The 20238-nt window shown below is 41.2% G+C and overlaps 1 protein-coding gene across 6 annotated transcripts in view; it reads right to left on the reverse strand.

The window, feature by feature from the left end:
* sox6 (SRY-box transcription factor 6) overlaps positions 1-20238 on the reverse strand; it is a 137774-nt gene that overhangs the window by 71922 nt on the left and 45614 nt on the right. For 5 of the 6 annotated variants that reach the window (XM_041036163.1, XM_041036172.1, XM_041036146.1 and 2 more), the window contains 2 exons: positions 17746-17986; positions 14434-14644 (listed from right to left, as the gene is read on the reverse strand). In XM_041036163.1, coding sequence (XP_040892097.1) covers positions 14434-14644; positions 17746-17979 — 445 coding nt within the window. In that variant the 5' untranslated portion in view covers positions 17980-17986. The remainder of the gene's footprint in view (positions 1-14433; positions 14645-17745; positions 17987-20238) is intronic. The other variant, XM_041036154.1, reaches the window with a different exon arrangement.

The following is a 20238-nucleotide window of genomic DNA, read 5'->3' on the forward strand; positions in this document are numbered from 1 at the left end:
TATACAGCTGGAAAAATGCGCTGAGCCCTTTCCTGAGATTTTTTTTTGAGAGTTTCCAAGTGGCCCTTAGAAGAAAGTGAATAGTCAGCTCTGATTTAATATTGCTAAATTCAATATCTGTTTATCTCCTATCAGTGCTGTCATCTCAGGTACACAGCTTTACTATGCAGGTATTCTGTGATCGTATTAATGTGGGTGAACAGGCACAGGGATTGAGACACCTAAAGCCCAGATGAGTTGGCTAGATTAGGCTACAGCTGTTTTCTTTTTTTTTTTTTTTTTTTACTGTATTAAAAACAAAGCTAATGATCCTCATAAATCTCAACAAAAGAATGTTTCTGGGTTGATGTGTGACATAAACAAAGCTTTCAGCACCTGGCAGTCAGGGCTGCCAGAATATCATGTTCACTGTAAACCACAGTAGTGAAGCTAAGAGGCAGGTTACCACAAACTATCTGTCCTATCTGTACTGACTGTGTTATGATTTCTGCTCTTTGTCAGTATACTCCAGCAGTTGTTATCTCGCTGACATTTTAATGCAACAACTAATAATCTAAATTTGTTCTTTATTGTTCACATTGTAAGGCAAAAATACTTTTATTAAACGGAGTGCTAGTTAGCTATAAATGCCTGTGGTTGAGAAGCAAAGTTAGGGGAAAGCTGTTTGCTAATTTCTGTTTTTATTGCTGCTCTAAACAGAGTAGTTCATTCAAACGATCATTGCAAACTGTAGAAAAGCTCAAATCACTGAGTGAAACACCAAATAGACAAATGAACACACTTACAAACAAATCAAATCCTGTCACTTTGGAATTGGACGGTAATAAAGCAGATCTTAAAAATTCACGACACACTCATTTTCAAATGGCTCTCTAGATTGCCAAAGAGATGTGAAGTCCAGTATATTAAAGTTCACAAATATACCAGCAGTGCTTGGGCAAAAAAAAAGGCCATCTTCACTTTTACATATTAATGTTTTCCATCTCTAAAAGGTTTAATCTGATAAATTTGTTGATGCAACAAAACACGCCATCATGTTTCAAAAGGCCGTGACTGCTTCAAAGCACAAAAATGGTTTGTTACAACATGCAGCAGTGGGTGTTTTATTACCCTGTGTTGTCAGCAATGAAAACGTTTCAACTGTCTGCCACCACATTCTGAGCTTCTCTGTGTGCACTATTCTCCCGGGAGAAAGATGATACTTGTGTTTGAGTGTTTGTTGTGTTGAAAAGCCGTTGGCAGAGAAAAGAGGGCTATCTAGGAGAGTCAAATTAGCCATAAGTCATGGATAACAGACTAAGAGACCTCCCCTTTAGCATTGGCCTTGTATATCAGTTGTCCCGGCCTCAAGGGGAAACATGTAATTACCAAATCAATGATCAGCTGACACTGACCATATACATAATTTCCTCCCCAGAATGCAGAGGCCCATACAGTGAGGCAGTGGGGGAAACAATACTATTTGCAGTGAGGCGCCGAGAAACAGAGGAAATGGAGCTTAGACTCTCTAAACAAGCTTCAAGCTTGAATGGAGCACATATTTTAAAATTTGTCATAATCCACTTACAGTCAACCCGAACCAAAACCTCCACAGAACACTAAACCGGGCATTAGGAAGATCTATTAACTGCAATAACGCAACTGAAGAATGCAACATTTAAAAACAATAAATAGGAGTGACTCTAAGGAGTGAGATTAAATAAGAAAAATTTCTTGTTGCGATTTAAATGCAATGGATAGCTGCTCAATATGCAAAAAAAAAAAGTATTAAAGTACAGTATTAAAATTACATTTGCAAACTGAAATGAAGTGAATGAAACCTGACCCACCAGGAAGCATAATTTCCTTAAACAAGTTTCTTTACCATTCTGCACTGTAGACTTGCTTAACTCCAACCAAACAAGTTGTGTTTAAATGTTCCAACTTTACATATGCAATTTGTTGGAACAATATAGTATGTTATGCATATGTTCGCAATCAATATGTTCGTGAAAATATGTGAGAGCTAAAAAGAATAACTTTTTTTCCCCTTTGGGTTCTTGTCAATGAAATAAAGTTGTATATTAATATGTTGATGATTGTAACCTGGACATCCTTCAAGCTAAAATGTCTAATGAAGTAAGCAACTGGTTAATGCACATTCAGTGTTATTTGGTTTGAAAGTAGTTTTAGTTTACACAAATCACTGTTATTTTGATGATTTATGTAGTCATAAATTATGCTTTAATGACTCCTTAATGACTCCAGGATATTATTACTTTTAATTTACTTTATTATAGTGACTGTATTATGTGATTACACATGTAAAAACTATGTGTCTAAATTCTAAAACATAAAGGAAACTGGTGTGTCTTAAATAGCTTTTTTAAAAAAAGCTCTTAAATCTCCCTCCTACTTTCAGTGTTAGAGTATATTTCTTTAATTCAGGCATAAATTTCTATCTCAAAGATAAAACTCTCAGAATCTCAGTCAGACAATGATAGGCTGACGTCTAATTTCCCATCCACTCTGCGCTGCACGGGAAACAAATCAAAAGTCGAGATTGATAAAAAAGAAAATGACTGTGACACACTCCAAGGAGTCCTTTGAATATCTTAATCACAGACACACTAAAAACAAGACCCCATCATCACACCAAATAAAACATAATAATTACAAGAGGCAGGCAGGGAAGTGAAATGCAGAGAGAAAACATGTTTTTGTCATTCAGCCGGTAGTCCCTGAGACAACAGCTGTTGGATGCTGCAAATACTCCTGAAGTCTCCATAATCATGGCGTTATTGAAGTGAGGACAAAAAGGGCACTAATTGCAAGGGAGCAATCGGAACGCAATAGGTTACACACCCGGGTGATGCCGCACAATGCAAACGCTAAAGAGGGAGCTGGGGGGAAAAAAAAACATTCTGAGCACAACAGTGCGTTGTCGCTCATTTTCAGGCAATTACCTTTCCTCGTTGTCAACAGTTTTAATAACCTCTACCATTTTCAAAAGACTTTTTGGTGCAGTTAAATAATTCCAGCTTTTTAATATGTAATTACAAGTGCTGGCATGCATAAATAAAGAGGTCCAGCTCCTTCAGACATGTCAGTGTATTGTGGAGCACCTGCACCTCGTGGTGGGCTTTCTTTAACTGACACCTAATCATTATTCCACTTGGTGAACATCTCTGTTAGTCACCTTTAGTCTATCCTGTTTGGTCATGTAAACAGCTGCTATAAATATACTGTAGGTAACCTAGATGAGATGTGCTTCATCTGAGGTTGTGACAGAAAGCACATCCTCTGCTCCAGTACCTCCTTGTTTCCCTTTCTCCATCCTATCTTCCTTACGTCTTGCTGTTCCTCCTTTACTGTATCCTCAACATAACATCATCCGCCCGTCTACATGTCATTTTGCCAACAGTTACCAACATCAGTTGTTAGTCTCTTGAAGGGGTTATGGGTCAGAAGATGTTTTTACGAAGTTCTTTTAATGAACAGGAGGTCTGGCAAGATTGCTCCGTAAAAGCTGAGCTGAGAACTGACTTTAGATCAGCAGTTTAATACAAATTAATTACCATAGTTTGCAACCAAATAAATTCAATTCAGTGCTTTCTTTTTGATACTCTGTTTCTTTGATGTTTTGTGAACATTTGCGGTTGCCTCCAGTAAATCTAATTCCGTTCCCTGTATTTATCCCATTAGTAAGTGAAGGCTGCAGAGTTAAATGCCAAGTGGACTGGAAGACCTCGACACATACAACCATGGCTCAAAACTAAAACTGTGGAAAATAGAAAATAGATGCAATGTGCAGGTAACTTTACTTTTTTTTTTGTTTTTTGAGTGTTTTAGCCTTTACCTCGGGCAGCTAAACACACTGGCCTCTGTGACCAGGAATCTCTCGTTTATCCCTCCCTTTATCTGCACTGACCAACGTGTTAATCCCACAGTGTTGACCTGGCCATTCTGAGAAGCCGTATACACACACAGCACCCTGACCTCTCTAAATAGGACATGTGTCTATCAAGCATATATGAATTAACCATCCCCGAGAGGCTTCACCTCCTGAGCTGAGCAGCATGTGACCTCTCCCAATCCATTTTACTGCGGCACTCTGTGGCAATCAGGCTTGAATTATTAAAGTGAGCAGTGAGCAATGATCAATTCATTGCGGCCCTTGCTCGCAGACTGCCCGGCCGTACTTCAGCAGAAATGACATTGAGAACACTTGAGTATGCTTCCAGACAATGCACATAAATGTGAAATATGTCAGACCCAATATGTCAATAATCATAACTGTACAGGCTGAGGCCATGTCCAGGCTAATCCTGCAGAAATGCTGGTAGATGACTGTGAGGTGAGCAGGTTTCAGCACTGTGATTCCTTACAAATGTTTTCTTGAGAGAAAGAGTGGGAGAAGTTGAGGGGCAGACGAGAAACCAGTATGCTGCAGGCTGATATGTGCTGTTCTTCACTTACTTTGGCATAAATGTTAAAAATAAATTTTCTGTGTATATTTTTTTTTCCTTATCTTGAAACACTACCAAAGTGTTGTGGGCCTTGTAGAAGGCACAGACTAGAAAAAGCCAAGATTCAAAGTTAAATTGCAGCCTTAACCCCCCCTGTTATCTACACAAATTAGAGAGGGGGAAAACAAAGGCAAAAAAGTTGAAAGAGAGAGAAAGATTGCAGGGAAGCATGCAACACAAGGAACCTGGAAGTAGGAAGAGGGCAAGGAAAAAAAAATCCAATCAAAACTTCGTGAGGAGGAGATGAGGAGCCAAGATAAACCAGTACTCAGAGCCCCCAAAACTGCAATCTCCCCTTAAGCCGGAGAGTGGCAGCTGGCAGAACAGCTGGTGAATAGGATTAATGTCAGAAGAATGAAATAAAACTCAACATATGTCCGAGCCTGAGGTGTTGGGACTGTGCGTGATTGTGCCCCCGATGGATGCCATGTGTGCAGCTGGAAGGAGCTGCTGTGCTGCTTCGCTCTCCACCCCACAAGGTCACTTTTAAGAACTAGGACCATTAAATGCTTGGATAGCAAAAGGAACTTTTCATTCCCTCTCCTCTGCCTTCCTTTGCTCTCTATTCAGGCAGCAGAGGGAGTCTATTGAACATAGCTATCAATACAATGCACTCTAAAATTCATCAGGGAAACAAACAATTACTACTTTGATTAAATTAAGGAAGACTAAATAGCACATGTAAAAAGAACCAGACAAGGTCAGAGAGAAGTGGAGGTTTTATTAAAATGGAGAAGGATAAAACACAAACAAATTATTTCAATACTATTTTTTTTTACACAATTGTTTGTGATTTAATTATATCCAACCCAATAAAGCCTTTAATAAAGCACAGTACCTTAAAATATCTCAAGTGCGAAACTGATTAATTTATTTTTTGAGACAAAGATATAGTGTAGATGAGTATGTGTAAGCATGCCTGCGTTTGGTTTATGAGAAAGAAAAAGTAGACATTACTTCTGGAATCTCAGCGATGCTGATGAGGGGATCAGCACTTGTGGAGATGAACATTATGAGGAGAAATATGTGGACTTGATTTCAATTTATAATTTCCATTTGATGTTGGTAATCATTAGGGTCCACACACTGTAATAAATTATAATAATTTCACACAAAAAATAAATTACTGGGTACCTTGCATTGGAGAGATTTTTTTGGGTACCCTGCAATTTAACTGTCAGATATAAACTTGCCTGCTAATCAATGCTCGAAAACATTCACATTTATTCATCTATGTTAAATTAATAGATGTGTGAAGAAAACGTGGAGTACTGTGATCATGGCTGTTCAGTGTGATTTAGTAAATTAATGGGTGTCTGACTCTACAAGGACAAAAAGAGACTAATAGGATCCACATGAATGCATTACAATTTGCAGTGAAGCCAAGTGTCTGGTATAGACATCGAAACTTTATTTCATCATAAACGCTGGACGGTGGCGATGCGCTTCAGAGATTGAACCATAAGATGAGATATTAAAAAAGCACAAATTACAAGAATAAGCTGGGTAATATACTGTACTTTTGCTTTTGCTAATACAGCACACTGTAAATGTGTTGAATTTTGCCAAAGTGTGTGTGTGTGTGTGTGTGTGTTTGTGTATGAATTAACCATATAGTTTAAGTAAATGACAAATAATGAAGAAAAAAAAAGAAAATCTAAACTCACACTGAGGAAATTATTAATTTCTTGATCTGCAGAATCTTACAGCCAACTTTGTTTACTAAGATGCCAGAGTGCACACACACCACTTACTGAACTGTAGGACCAAAGGTCACTATTTTTAGATTAAATTATTCATTCTCTGAGGGTAAAAAGGACGTGTGCACAACAAAAAAAACCTGCAGTTTAAAAAGAATTTGTGGACATCTTTTCGTAGTCTTTTGTAACATTGTGTCAACAAACCAAAAGTTACTGAATAAATAAAAGTCATTAGAAAGTTAAAAATGAATGTTTATTTACTATACTATTCTGACTCCTGCCTTGCCGCTGGATAAAGAAATGATGAAGTAGCTATAGCGCTTCTAAAGGTTAAGCATTCCAACTCCTAGAAAACCCCATTCAATTGCCCACAGCTAAGTGTTTCAATGTGCTGTTGTTCAAGTTGGTTCAGCAACAATAGAAGCTGTATTTTTCTATTCAATCGGCCCATTCCCTTTCTGTGGGATACAGAGCCATACGGACTAAGACCTGCTGGGCCAAGATGGAGAAATGTGCTTCTCATGAGCGACCAAGCTCATTGGTCCAGCTCACAACAGGGAAGCTAACAACAGGCTTACAGTATTTGCTTTGTTGAAGCAAAGTGCCACCCACCCAGACAAAAATGACAAAGGAAGAGGAAAGAGGAAGATGAGGTGTGCAGTGAAGGCTATAGGAAATAAAATGATTGTATAAGGTATAATCACCCACTTTTATTTTGACAGTTTTATGCTAATTTGGACAAAAATAACACCCCCCCCCCCCCCCCCCCCCCCCCCGCCCCCCCCCAAAAAAAAGAAAAGTCTTGACAAATGATAACATACCCATTGGTTGAACTTTGAGCAATGAAATTGACAATGTAGTCTAAAGGCATATTAACCACTCATCCAGTGCGGACTTAAAAATTATACTGGAGGTACTTTCAAAGAAAGATGATGTTCGTAAAATGATTATCATCATTGGCGCTGAGGCTTTGCGGTGCAATAAAACACATTTCTATTCGTTTCTTCTGACATCCTCATCACATCTCCTGGCGGATGTAATGTTATTGAACAAGGAGAAAGCAAAAGCATCGAGTGGGAGGAAACATCTGTTTCATGGTAACTGATTAAAGAGTCTCTTTGTTCAAGAGGCAACACATCAAAGTTTGGTGTAAGACATTCATTCTTGCTGTTAGGAAAAAACAATGCAAATATGTTAATAGGCTGCATCTACGCTAGTTGTCATGTTTGCTTGTGTCAAGGCGGATCTCTCGGCTGAATGGCTGACGTACCTCTGACTTACAGAACAAGCCTGCAATGTGCTCTGAAATCATTAGCAGGCCACAGAGGCTGTCTGTGCCCAGGGTGTGAGTTACACTCGCACTATTTTGATCCTTGGTCAGATGACACCGGCTCTTTTGTCAAGTTATGTGTGGAGAATGCTTGGGAGCTGAATGCCACAGCTAGGACAGTGATACTGAGCTGGCACACAAGTCTCCCAGTGTAACCCTACTGCAGTCATTCATACACACACACACACACACACAGCAGGACACATGTGCCCTCCCCATCCCATTGTGGAATAGCCTCTGTTCTTCCCATTTCTGACTGACTCAGCCCCTCCTCCTCCTGCTTCACTGATTATATGAAGTTTGTCTGTATATCTCCCTCTTCGTGTTCCTTTAACTGGAGAACCAGGCTGATATTTCCCAATTCAAGGCTTCACAGCCCAATGACAAATATAGTAGCATTAATGGCTTCTGGCTTCTTATGTGTCAGCGTTTCACGTCTCTGTGCGGTGTCACATAAAACAGTCAAGCCATTACAAACTGCGGCTGATTTAATCACCCAGTCACTCACACACAACGCAGAGGTAAATCTGTTGTTCTTCCCCACAGCAAAAACCAGTATTTTACAATTTTCCCCAAATTCCCTTTGCACAATCAGTGATGTCACTCACTGAATTAAAATGCTCTTAATTTTAAATGCAGTTGATGAGACATACCTTCAACCAGCCTGTGGGTGTGTGAGTGTGTAAAGACAAGCAAGCCTCTGTGCAACCCTGGCTGTGATTTGTCTCTCAGAGACACCCGCTTCCTCCTATCAAGGGGTTCCTGTGCAGCCAGTAAGCCAGGATCACAATGGGAGTTTTGTGCTGCATGGGTGCAGGGGGACACGCTCAACAGCTGAAACCCAGGAAGATGGCCCCTGGAATGCTCCACAGCAGTTGCTACTGTTGACTAATCGGAATATGAGAACTGGGGAAGGTGATCTTGAATGCAAAGAATTGCACATTGAAGAAGCAGCTGCTTGTTTTGTCATCTGAATGACCAGGACAGCAGAAAGGGCTCCCATTTTGAAAGGGGCAACAAAATCTGTATCTTAGCTTGTGTAAAGTGAAACCTGTGTCGGCCTGTGTTATGTGAGGGGCTCTGTTTTGGAACAGATAGTAAATACATAATTCAGCAGTGGACCAGGCACTCTGGGCTCCCTATTCCCCTCATACAGCCACTCCATTTAGCCCTGGGCTCTGATCTCAGCCTGGCGGAGGAGCAACTTTGTCACTGGAGAGTAAGACAGGGTGGCAAACACAAAATCATAGGTGGAGGGAAAATGTTTATCTGTTTTAGGGAAGGGTCACAAGATGGTAGGGGAAACATGGGGAAGAGGAGAGAAAAAAAAGGGAAGGAAAAGCAAAAACTGGAGAACAAGGAAAGGGATGGGAAAGTAAGATTAGGGAGGAGTAAGGGGCAGGGTATCCCTTTTTTGTGAAAGTTCACATGTCAGGCTGGCAGGCTGCCCGCGGCATACAGCCGAAAAATCTATTTAACGTCTGCTTCACAGGGTGACAAGAGGGTTGATTGGCAGAGAGCAGAGAGCCGCTTTTGATCATGTGTCCTAACAAGCGATTCCAGCTCATGTCTCTTCAGCCTGAACAGATCTACATTACCTATTCAAACAAAAGTGACAGACCAGAGCACTGCTCCGCTGGGCTGGTGCACCACGCCACAGGCCAAGAGAGAACACACACACACACATTCACACACACATTCACAGGGGAAGGCCCCCACTGACATATACAGTATATGCAAGCATGCCCCCACACACACACACAAAACTATATCGGCTATTTGATCAAATAGATTACTTGCACCAAGATAACTAGCTTGCTCAAATCATGTTGACAGAATAAACAACAGATTATTAAAGGAAACGGGAACATGGCGCACAGGAGAGATGGTTCTTGACTGATGTTTGGCCAGTGTGCGTGTCCTGCCAGGAGGGTCCCGGCCTTACGCTGTCCGGTAGGATGCTACACTCAGAGGCAGCATAGAGCTATGTGTGAAGAATGCCTCAAAATCTGCAACCAAGGCAACTGGATCTCCAGCCCTCATTGCATATGCATAGAGTCAGAGGCTCATGCTCAGATCATTATAACAAAGATTCCTATTAATTAGGTGGGATAAAGCAGAACCAGATGACATGGCAGCTGGGATGAGAGGAGAGGGAAGAAGGGAGGGAACTAAAAGAGGAGGGGAGAAAGTGCATCAGTCTGTTTGGGGTGGGGGGTTATTTTCTTTTTTTTTAATATAATTTATAATACATACTGCATTATATGTAACTTAACTTCAGAAAACCTTGAAAACCTTTCGCAAATAATTTTAAATGCTACGTTTAAACTAAATAAATTTCCAAACATAAATCCATTGGTGCCATTAAGCACCTGCATCCAATTTCCAGTGAACCTCCATGTAGAGTCAGCAGGGGCTGTGACACTGACAGGGGACAGTGTTACAACAGAGTCAAGAGTTCATCAGTGCTAATCAGACCACCGGCTTAGAGCTGATCCTATTCTCTTCCAAAGCTTTCACCCATCCCTGAATCTCATTACATGGCCTGTTGTAATAGAGGATAATGACCTGGGGCTACGCACACAATGCTGATCACTCCCCCACACTCAACCAACTGCACAGTCATTATACAGTGATAATACACAACCTTGCCAGGGGGATTACACTTACAAATAGAGGAGAGGTGATAAAGGCAGAGGGAGCGGAAGAAACGTCTAAGTGGTAACACGGAAGCACATACAGTACATACACACACATATAACCCTATGCCCAGACACAATTAGTTCACAGTGGCAGGCCGTGTTGTGCTATTTTATGTCACATGCAATGGTGAGGTTACCTGCCGCTCTAATAGGGGAACTCTTTTCTCTGTAGTCATTAAATATCCTTCTACCTGAGATTAAAAACGGGTTGCAGTTTGGCTGAATGGTGGTATGGCTCCCCTCTGCTAAGCTAATTAGCCATGACTCTGTCAAAGGGCTCCAGGTGTTGAATATTCTGCTTGAGCAGCTACTGTATCTGCTCTAACCGGTCTAAAAAAGCTGTAGTTTTAAGGAAGGGCGTCATCTTTTTGTTTTTGTTTTTTGGGTTTTGGTCTTTTTTTTTTTTTTTGACGAGGGGGGGTGGATTTTAGACGTAATAAATTTTGCCTTCTGCGTATGTGATTGCCTGTTATTTCTATAATGCAAACTGGAAATTGTTGGGTTATTGATATTTATAGATTATAGCTACAGATTGTATGTTAAAAATCTCCACTGTCAGTTTAACAGCTGTCTCAAATGTCCTCAGACCACACCTGTTCACAGGCTGGAGGACCATGGGTCACGTGCAGCTCTGTTTTCTCAGCAGCATCCAGGGAAATGAGCTGTGAATCTGGACACCATAGCTATCGTAGTCACCATTAGTAAATACAAGAGGAAGGATCACTTGACCAATAATAAGAAAATAGATGCATTTTAACAGAACACTGGAAATAGTTCTAAAATTACCAAACATACTTGACTGAGATCATTTAACGCTGTTTTTTTTTTTTTTTTTTTTTTTTTTACCCCTATTCATCTCTATCTACATCTCTCTCATTTAGACAATTACTTTTACTCACCAGATCAAAAAGAAAGAATGAGGCTGCTTCTGTTTCAACATACCACTCAATAACACACAGATGAGAAAAGATGCATGAATGCATCCAGTTCAGTGCTGGTTGTACTGGCAAGGACTCAACAAGTAAATACTGGCCTCTGGAAAATCCCTAAAAGCAAAGACAGGAGCTGAAAACCAATTATTTGTCCTTGTCTTGGGGACGATCATAAAGACTCAACACACAAAGTATTTCTGTGTTGACTTGCACGGTATTGATTCATACTTTAGTGCATTATATAAAGCTGTTCTAATTGCATGTGAATCAAATCAAGGTCACCTTGGCTTTTTATAATGGTGGCTATTTTTCTTTTTCCCCTAATACTTTATACTGACATTTTTAACTCTTGACAAGTGCTGTCTGGAGACTTATCCATAAATAATGCATTTACAATACCTAGTAAATAAACATGGGGCACAATCGTTAGCCCTGCTGGCAACTGGGCCTAATAGAGCTTTTACAGCAAAGGTGACTATTCAGCTAAATGCGGTGCTCGCTGCTGGGAGAACATTTTCATTCATTAGCACAGTCACAAGCACTTAAAGCACTTTAAGGACCAGAAATGGAGAGGAAGGGTGGAAGGATAGAGAGGGTGAAAGGGTGCAAGTATATAGAGATGAAGGGATGGAGGAGTGATATCTACAATACTGAGCACCACCTCTATTGTTATAGTCTTTATAGAGCATCGTGGTCAGTGAAGGAAACTAATAATTTTCCTTGAATGGAGACACACAGTATTAGTAGAGGTCAGAGTATTATTATTTATTAATTTTTTTTTTCTTAGACCGTCAACAATATTTGGATACCATGTCAACAAAAGCTTTGTGACCCAAAGCTTCAAGCAGTATTGTCATCACTCTAAGTATAATTTCATGTTCCATATACAGTATGAGCAGTTTCACTGTGTAAAAAATGTACCACAGACCATTTGTTTCCTCTACGCTTGAGGTCACTGTGTTTATTCTCAGTGCATCAGGACAATGAACTTTCTTGACCAGACAAGCAAGCCCAGAGAAGAATGGTAGCAGATGGCAAAGAGTCTCTGAGGACCTCGGTGATCCCGACCAGGCAGGCACCAAAGCAGCAGAATTAGACACAACAGTTGTCATGCTTATATTTAGCTCATCTGTTGCTTGTGCCACATTAGCAACATCATTAAGACAACAAATGGCTTCTCCAACTTTCTTGTATGCTCTTTAATGGACAATCCTGCCCTTTTCAGTTTCCAAACGTGTCTCACTCCATAAACAAAGACGTAAGATTATGATTCGTCAGAGGTTTCTGTGAGGTTTTCCTTCGGCAGTTTCTAAGAGTCCCTCTCCCTCCATTTTACAGTAATCACTGATCATCACCACTGAAGCTTTCTCAAGTGCTCTCAAGAACAGAGTATCTCTCAGTTCCTGCAGCTTAGGGACAGCATACTGAACTTTGTGAGCCTCTTGTCTTCTGCTGTGTTCCCTGCTCAGAAACTAATTTCCTGCAACAAGGGAGTTTATTTTGGTGGCGATGATGCACAGCGCATGAGGCAGACCAAGTCTCTATTATTAACAGGAGATTAAAACAGCTGTATGGCACTCTAAAGCACCCTCTCCTCCCTGCGCTAACATACGGCCCTGGATTACAAGCTGCACTTGACCATTTAAATTACTGCAACAACCAGCCTTCACCAGCTGGGGCTCATTATCATAACACCCGCCGCCGCTACAAAGAGCACTGACAATCTTGCCCTGAAAATCAGCTCCGCAAGAAACAAGCCATACGAAACATATTCTTACCTCAGGGTAAAACTAAGAAGTAGTAGTAGAACTGCTTTTACTTTTTTTCTTTACTAACCAAAATTTGTCATGTAAGGTGCTGTGGGAAACCAGGGAAACCAGAATACTGCATATTCCTAATATTCATGTCAGCTGGTAAAACTGGAGCATTCAGAGGAAACTCTTATGAGACGGAGAGATACGTGAAAACTTCTGACGGAGGCAAACATTTCTGTTGTACTGCAGTAGTAATAGTGATTAATAGCTTTTGCCTTTGGAATATTTTTAGGTAGATTGTCAATATTAGTGGTCATTAAATAATATAAAAGATTTTGAGAAGATGATTACAGTATAAATAGCCTCCATTGGCATAAAGTGTAAAAAAAAAAAAATGTGCACAGCATGTTTTATGTGTTTAATGTCTCCAACATATTTTGAGATGTTGATCATTTTGATCCATTTCATTAATAAAAGCAGTTTTCTTAATGATCTCCAATTTATCAGAGTTCAGATGAATAAGGGCGGATTGTTCTGCCTTTTATTATCAAAACCACACCACAAAATAATCAGTCCCCATATCACGATGTGGCTAAATGATTATCTGGTGAGAGGGCCTGTGATGCTCTGATACAAAGATCACCAAACGAACACTTAAAAAAGAAGTGGCAAATTATTTTTAGGCTAACAGAGGTCTAATTTATTCGTCTGATGAAGTGCTTAAGCTAAGAGCTCCCCAGACACTAAATGAGACACATGCATTCCCAAGGGGGTTTAACATTTGATTGGATGTAGTTATATTACTACAGCCCTAATTAAGAAGGGGGATGTGTTTCAGCAGCTCTTTCAAATATTTGTTTTTCCGCCATACTCTTGATAGACTGCAGGCTGTGGGAGGGAGAGCCGAGCAGGGTGAAAATGGGTGCACATATGACAGAGACCTAACAGTCTTATCACAGAAAAGGTTTTTTCTTTTTTCTTTTTTTTTACTCTCCGCATAATAGTAAGAAAATAAAAACTGAAATCTTTGTGGTGTGTTGAATAAGATGAATTAGTGAGGCAAACAAAACAGGTAAAATACAGGAGAAGGGCCTGGGGTTGTTTGTGTGTAGCAAACTTTGATGAACAACTGTGCAGAGTGAAAAGCGTTCTGTGTAGCAAAATAAAAAGAGGTAATGTTCCTGGCATCAGGTCAGCACTATGAGTTTTATAGTCAAAGAGTTTGCCTTGGCACGGAAGAAGACCACACTTATGCTGAGGTGCACTGCCACACAGTCTTTGTCACATTGGAAGAGGTTCAGAACAAACTGGAAACAGTGTAACGTCAGTATTCCCAGCTTGTGTGTTCCCGTATGAGTGTATGAGACAGGAGAGATACAGGAGAAAAGAAGCCAGGAAGTTTTAAAAAGAAAGAGGGAAAAATTTGGGATGATCATGCGCACTTAGGACGAAAAAGGTATTGCTACGCGCATACCCTAAACACACACACACACACAGTTAGTCATACCGTCTTGCTCTGTCTTTGTCATCTCCTCCATCTTCTTCTGCTTCAGCGTGTCCACTACATCTGCCAGGCTTCCTTTGCGGCGCTCTGGAGTTCCAAACGCTGATCCGCTCAGCAGGTCGCTTCGCTCCCGGGCCCCCTCCTCAGGCTTGTGTGGGGAAGTAGAATTGTTCCGGAAGGAGTACAGGGAACATACTTTATTGCTGTCAGATTCCTGTAAGACAAACAAAAGTTGGAATGGCAACAAGGGATGGGATTTGTATTAAATGATGAGTGCGTTACTGTGTTCTTTCAGGGCTCCATTGAGCTTTTTGACAATTTTTCATTCAAATGCAGTGATTGCTAGGTGTTTGCAGCTCAGGGGTGATTTGGCCATATCAAATGGCTCCTCTCTGGCTTTCATACAGCAGCTCCTGTATCTTCTACAGAGCTGACTGCGCGGGTAAATGAGATATGACAAGTGAAAAATTGAGATGAAATGATGAGGTACACTTTCGTAGGGCATATCCATAATGTGCTCAGGCTTTACTTTTCATCTGCATAGACTACACAGAGAAACCTCCCAACTGTAATTTCTCAAATTGCTTTTGAGTGTGCATTTGTGTTAGGGTGACTGCTGTGTAATTTGTTCATTTTCTAGTGGAGACCTATTCTCAGCTGAGTGCCTTGAGCCATCGTAAATCTGTGTCCTGTCTCGAGCTGTTGTTGTTTTTCAGTCCCACCTGTGTATGGTTTAGTATTTAACTAAGGGTCCTGTCTCTGGCTGACTGGCTGAGTGCTCCCTGTGCACAAACAGAGACATGAAGGAAATGGGGAGAAGAATGGGAGAGAGCTCGAGGGGGAGAGAGAGAGAGAGAGAGAGAGAGAGAGAGAGGGGGGAGAGAAAACTGCACATGGGAGTGTACAGTCAGCACACAGACCATGGCTGAGGGTTGCGTCTGACAGAAGGTGGTGTTAATTATGGTTTTTGGAGTCTGAGAATGCAGAAGGCAGCTAAGCAGCCAGGAGTTCGCAGCCTTTTAACGGGGGAACAGTTAGTTCTGATTTAAACTTTGGCCCTCATAGTGAAGAGAATAAACATGACACACATCTGTATCCAACACACACTCCACGCCTATCATGGAAAAGTGAGCTTCAATCAATGGCAGTGTGATAACCAAGTGTTTTACAGCAGGGTTAAACGATACAAGCACGTCTGGAGCCACTGACAATCCTAAATAAAAAAAAAAGTCAGGAATGTGGTAAATGTTGGCGGTGCCAATTCCTCATCCCTGCGTGGCATGTCGAGCCCCAGGCAGAGTTGCAGTGGTGTGTAGGATGGTCTGGTACCAAGCGCCAGGGTGGCACGACCGAGCGGCCTACTCTGCACCTCCCAGCCCTGTGCTGGATGAATATGCAGTGTGGCAGAGACAGTGGAGAGTGCTTGAGGGGAGTGTAGCAGTGCTGGGTTAATCAGCTGGCGTGGGTTCAGGGCACAGCCCACACAGACGCATGGCACAGCAGTGGAGTCAGGTAATCAGCAAAGGCAACGCTCTCATTCCTTTCGCCTTATGCTTTTCCCTCTATCTCTCCCTTCCCTCCTCCATTTTACCTTTCCTCTCTCTCTCTCTCTCTCTCTCTCTCTTTTTTTTTTTGCACATTTTTGCTCATTTTGTCTTTTTCACTCTCTTTGTGTGTGTCCTTCCACTCACTCACTCTTTTAACCCATAGTTCCCTCTAGGTAACTTCCAACAATAAATCCAAGTTGAAGCATTTACACTCTTTAACAGTATAGTATATCATTTGAGATTCTCCTTATGATACAAGATCAAGGCTATAGGAGACGTAATATAGAGATGCTCATACATTCAGCCGTTGACGTTTAGAAGAGTCGTCATTCACCCATTTATGATGCAATATACCAAACTCCTTTGACTTGTCAGACTTGTATAACCCTTTCATCTTTCCTGAGGTTAGATTGATGACTGGTAGCTTTGTCTACCTCAGAAATAGATCAGCCTTAAAAGATCACATTTTGACCTATGCTTTGTAAACCCTAGTGCTGTATAAACAATTATTAGCAGTATTTTAGTAGTTATAATTTTGATTAAATATTGGTTGTATTGGTAGACATTTAGAAACATTTTTAAAGCTTGCTAAAATCCTGTTACTGGCATCGTCTAATGAGCCTCAGATGAAGATGACACCTGAGCAATCCTTTTCTTGTCAATTACCTACACTGTCACACCCCAGCATGATGAGGAGCAGTCTGCTACAGAGCCTATTCATGTGTCTGTTTGCGTGTGTGTTCTGCTGCAGTGCTGAGGTGTTGAGGGTCTCAGTGGCCAACTGCAGAGCTACTTCAGAGGCCCTCTGGGTCTCTTTACCTCAGACCCGTCTGTCACAGACAACCACCTGCCTCCCATGTCTATAGCCCACAAGTGCTTGAGCTCTTCTTCGCTCTGCTCACATCAAAGCAGCTCCGCACTTAGAATGTACAGCGCCTGGGCTCTTGCTGCAGATGTAGCTTATACACAGCAAGAAAAACAACACATGCACTAAGGACAAGGCATGTTTCTTTAACAACAACAAGCTAAAGGAAGCACATGAGGCTACATCCTCTTCTATCGGTCATGATGCATTTTTATGTCACGTTATTGAAGGGAGACTTAGAGGTTCTCTGTTTAACCTAATAATAGCTGATGGTTTAGTGTTTGGCAGAGCTGCCTATCTGAAGACCCCAGAATCCCTGAGGTTTCACAGCATTAGGGAACCATGGGGCTGGAGCTAAGGATAGAGTATTGGCTGAGCTTCTTTGTACAAGCAAGGAACAATGAGTGCCTGCTGAGCCTGGATCTTGAATGCCCAAGGGAGGACAGTAAGACATTAGTGCACACTCATAGGTTTGGAATGGTCCGGCTTTATGAGGTTTTCTTTAAAAAGAAACTTTTACTTCATCGTTTTTGCTTCTCTCCCACATCTATTCACAGTTTTCCTTTATTCCATTCCTACCACAGAGGCATCAAATAAAAAGGTTTAGAGTTTTAAGCTGAATAATTTTGGCAAAGTTTTAGCAAACTGCTTTCATTGGAAGGCGTTCACTGACTCCTCAGAGAGACCTGAGTGCTATACTCTTATTACTTGTCTTGTAAATTTCATTCAACCCAGGGTGTCATCTCAGTCTGTTCTGCTGAATGGTAATTCTCCGTAAACTGATTTTTACACCTTACTGAAATGGCTGCCTGCAAGGTAGAAAAAAAAAAACACTAAAAAAACTAAAACACTGCTTTAGTAAATTGTCACCCCTAATAAGTTTACTGAATTTTGACATCTCACCATACGCTGTTGGGCTGACACCAGGCTGTCCCAGTCGCTCTCTGCCGGTACGCTGCTGAGCGGCTGCATTTCATCGGGATGGGCTTTTCCGTGGAGCAGACTGTGCAGGGGCAGCTGTGGCGTGCCATGGGCTTCGGCACTCTCCTCTTTCTCCCAAGACAAGTGCTCCTGACTCATGGTGTCATCCCCATCAACCACAGAGGCAAAAGGAGACGTGGCTTGCTTGGAAGACATGACTCTGCTGTGAGGAAAGAAAAGGAGAATAGAGTCAAAAAAAAAAAGAATTCATATCTTTTGAGGATCATTAACAATACATAAAAAGGAACAAATGCTGTTTCCCTGAGTATTTTGTACAATACAGGCAAGTCTGCTCAAGTGATTTATGGCATGGCCATAACTGGGATTATAAGTGATGCACCTGAGCAGATAGTGCTGAATGGACTGAATGATCCACCTGACAGTTGTCTGTAGTTCTCTGGCCTGTGGATTTTACAGTAGGCCATGGGGTCCCTAATCCTTTATTTAATGCAGATGGATGGCTTGATCTAGTGCTGGAACTGTGCCTGTTTGGGTCCTGGCCCAAACCCCAAGACAGTTACTCAGGCAGTAGGTCAGGCAGGCAGTGGGACTACCACCCAGATAAAAAGTAAAAAAGAAAAAAATAAATAAAACAACTTACAAATAAGTTATCCCCTCATACCCAGAGACATAAAACAAGCTTGCTTTTTTCCTGTGATAGTATTCTCTTTTTTTTAATTTCAAATGTACCTCTCTTTATCTCTCACATCCTGATTTGACTTGGTTTTGTCCTTCAAGCATCTTATTGTTTTCCTTGTGATATTGGCTCTCTCAGCAAAGCAGTCAAAAACAAACAGAAGCCACCCTCGTCTTCTTTTGTTTCCACTTGTCAAATTAGGAAATTATTAACATCTTGGTGTGACAGCGTTCCTCCAGGTCAACAAATCCTACTTAAGCAGCTTAAAAATCAAAAGCTAACAGTGGAAGACTAAATTCACAAATCTGTCACATGCTTTCATGAATATTACAGTGAGTTACAGGAGTGTACTTGACATATCAGGTGCAAAGGAAGCTCATGTTAATTCTAGTTTCATTTTTTTTCCTTTCTTTTTACATCCTCAATTCTTTTCGGTGCAGAATTTATACAACTAATTCTGCTTTTTCTCACAATTAATGAGGCTGCACTCATGCTGTGTGCTACAATGAATGAAATTAAACACTGTGCCAGCAAATCTAATTATGCATTTGGTATTAAATTAAAAAGGGGATAATATGGCCTTCCTACTGATGTGAAGTGGAGAGAAGGAGCTGGAGCATATTTAACTCCTAATCCGCTTTTCCCTGAGCTGTTGTTCTGCTTATTTTTTCTCAACTACAGGACAGTGACCATTAAAACTAGAACATGACTACTTAGGGCTCAGTCTTCTTCAGAGGATGAGTGTATGTCTGTGCGTGTATGTGTGTGTGTGGGTGAGAGAGAAAGAAGAAAGACAAATTGGGGGTGTGAAGGTATGGGTCTGTTTCTATGTGACAAAATGCTCAGGGTACTTCTTGTAGTACATTTCACCACTGATCACCATCTGCCCCGTTCTCCTGCTCTATCCGCAGGGGTCAGTGTGACAGCACTTTAGTTGCACCCTCAGCTTGCCTGGGGGGGTGGAGGGGAGTTTGAGAGGAGGGCACTCTCAAGGTTGAGGCAGGCTGTGGTGCGACTGTGTCCTTGCACGTTCTGCTGAGAGACGTGCACTGAGAGATAGGGAAAGATATCTTCCATTTATTTTATGAACAAGGTCTTTGGGTCTAATAGTTCTTGGTCTTACTCAAGGAAGTCTGACAAGTGAGGTGTATTGCCCACATACACACGCTGTGGAATTGTAATTGTCTGTGTATATCTGTGGCATGATTATTTGTATTGCACCTGTCAGAAACAAAGGCAACTCCAAGTGCTTCACAAACAGCAAAAAGCAACATTTAAGAGACAAAAAGGGGAAGTTACAACAAATTAGAAAAGGATAAAAGACGAAAAAATGAACGACAGCAAAATACAGTGTAAAAGTTACTGTGCAAGTGCAGTTCCATAATAAATAGCAGGAAGGTCTTAGTCTTGATTTATTGTAGTATATAGTTGGAGCAGACCTCAGGTCTATTGGACTATTATTCGTCACGCAAGGAAATTAAAGACTGTGTCACCATGTTTTGTTTTAACCCTCAAAACAGTGAGTAGACTAACCCCAGGAGAGTTTAGAGGTCTGGAGGAAATTAATGCCAAAGCACATCATCATAAGTTTATACTGAATTATTATTCAGAAATGTGCACTGGTATATCCAAACACAACAGTCTGTGCCTCACCACACTGTCTGACTCTTAGTCACTCATTCACACACACACACACACACACACACACACACACACACACACACACACACACACACACACACACACACACACACACACACACACACACACACACACAC

This window comes from Toxotes jaculatrix, chromosome 1 (genome assembly GCF_017976425.1).
Source record: "Toxotes jaculatrix isolate fToxJac2 chromosome 1, fToxJac2.pri, whole genome shotgun sequence".
Lineage (NCBI taxonomy): Eukaryota > Metazoa > Chordata > Actinopteri > Toxotidae > Toxotes > Toxotes jaculatrix.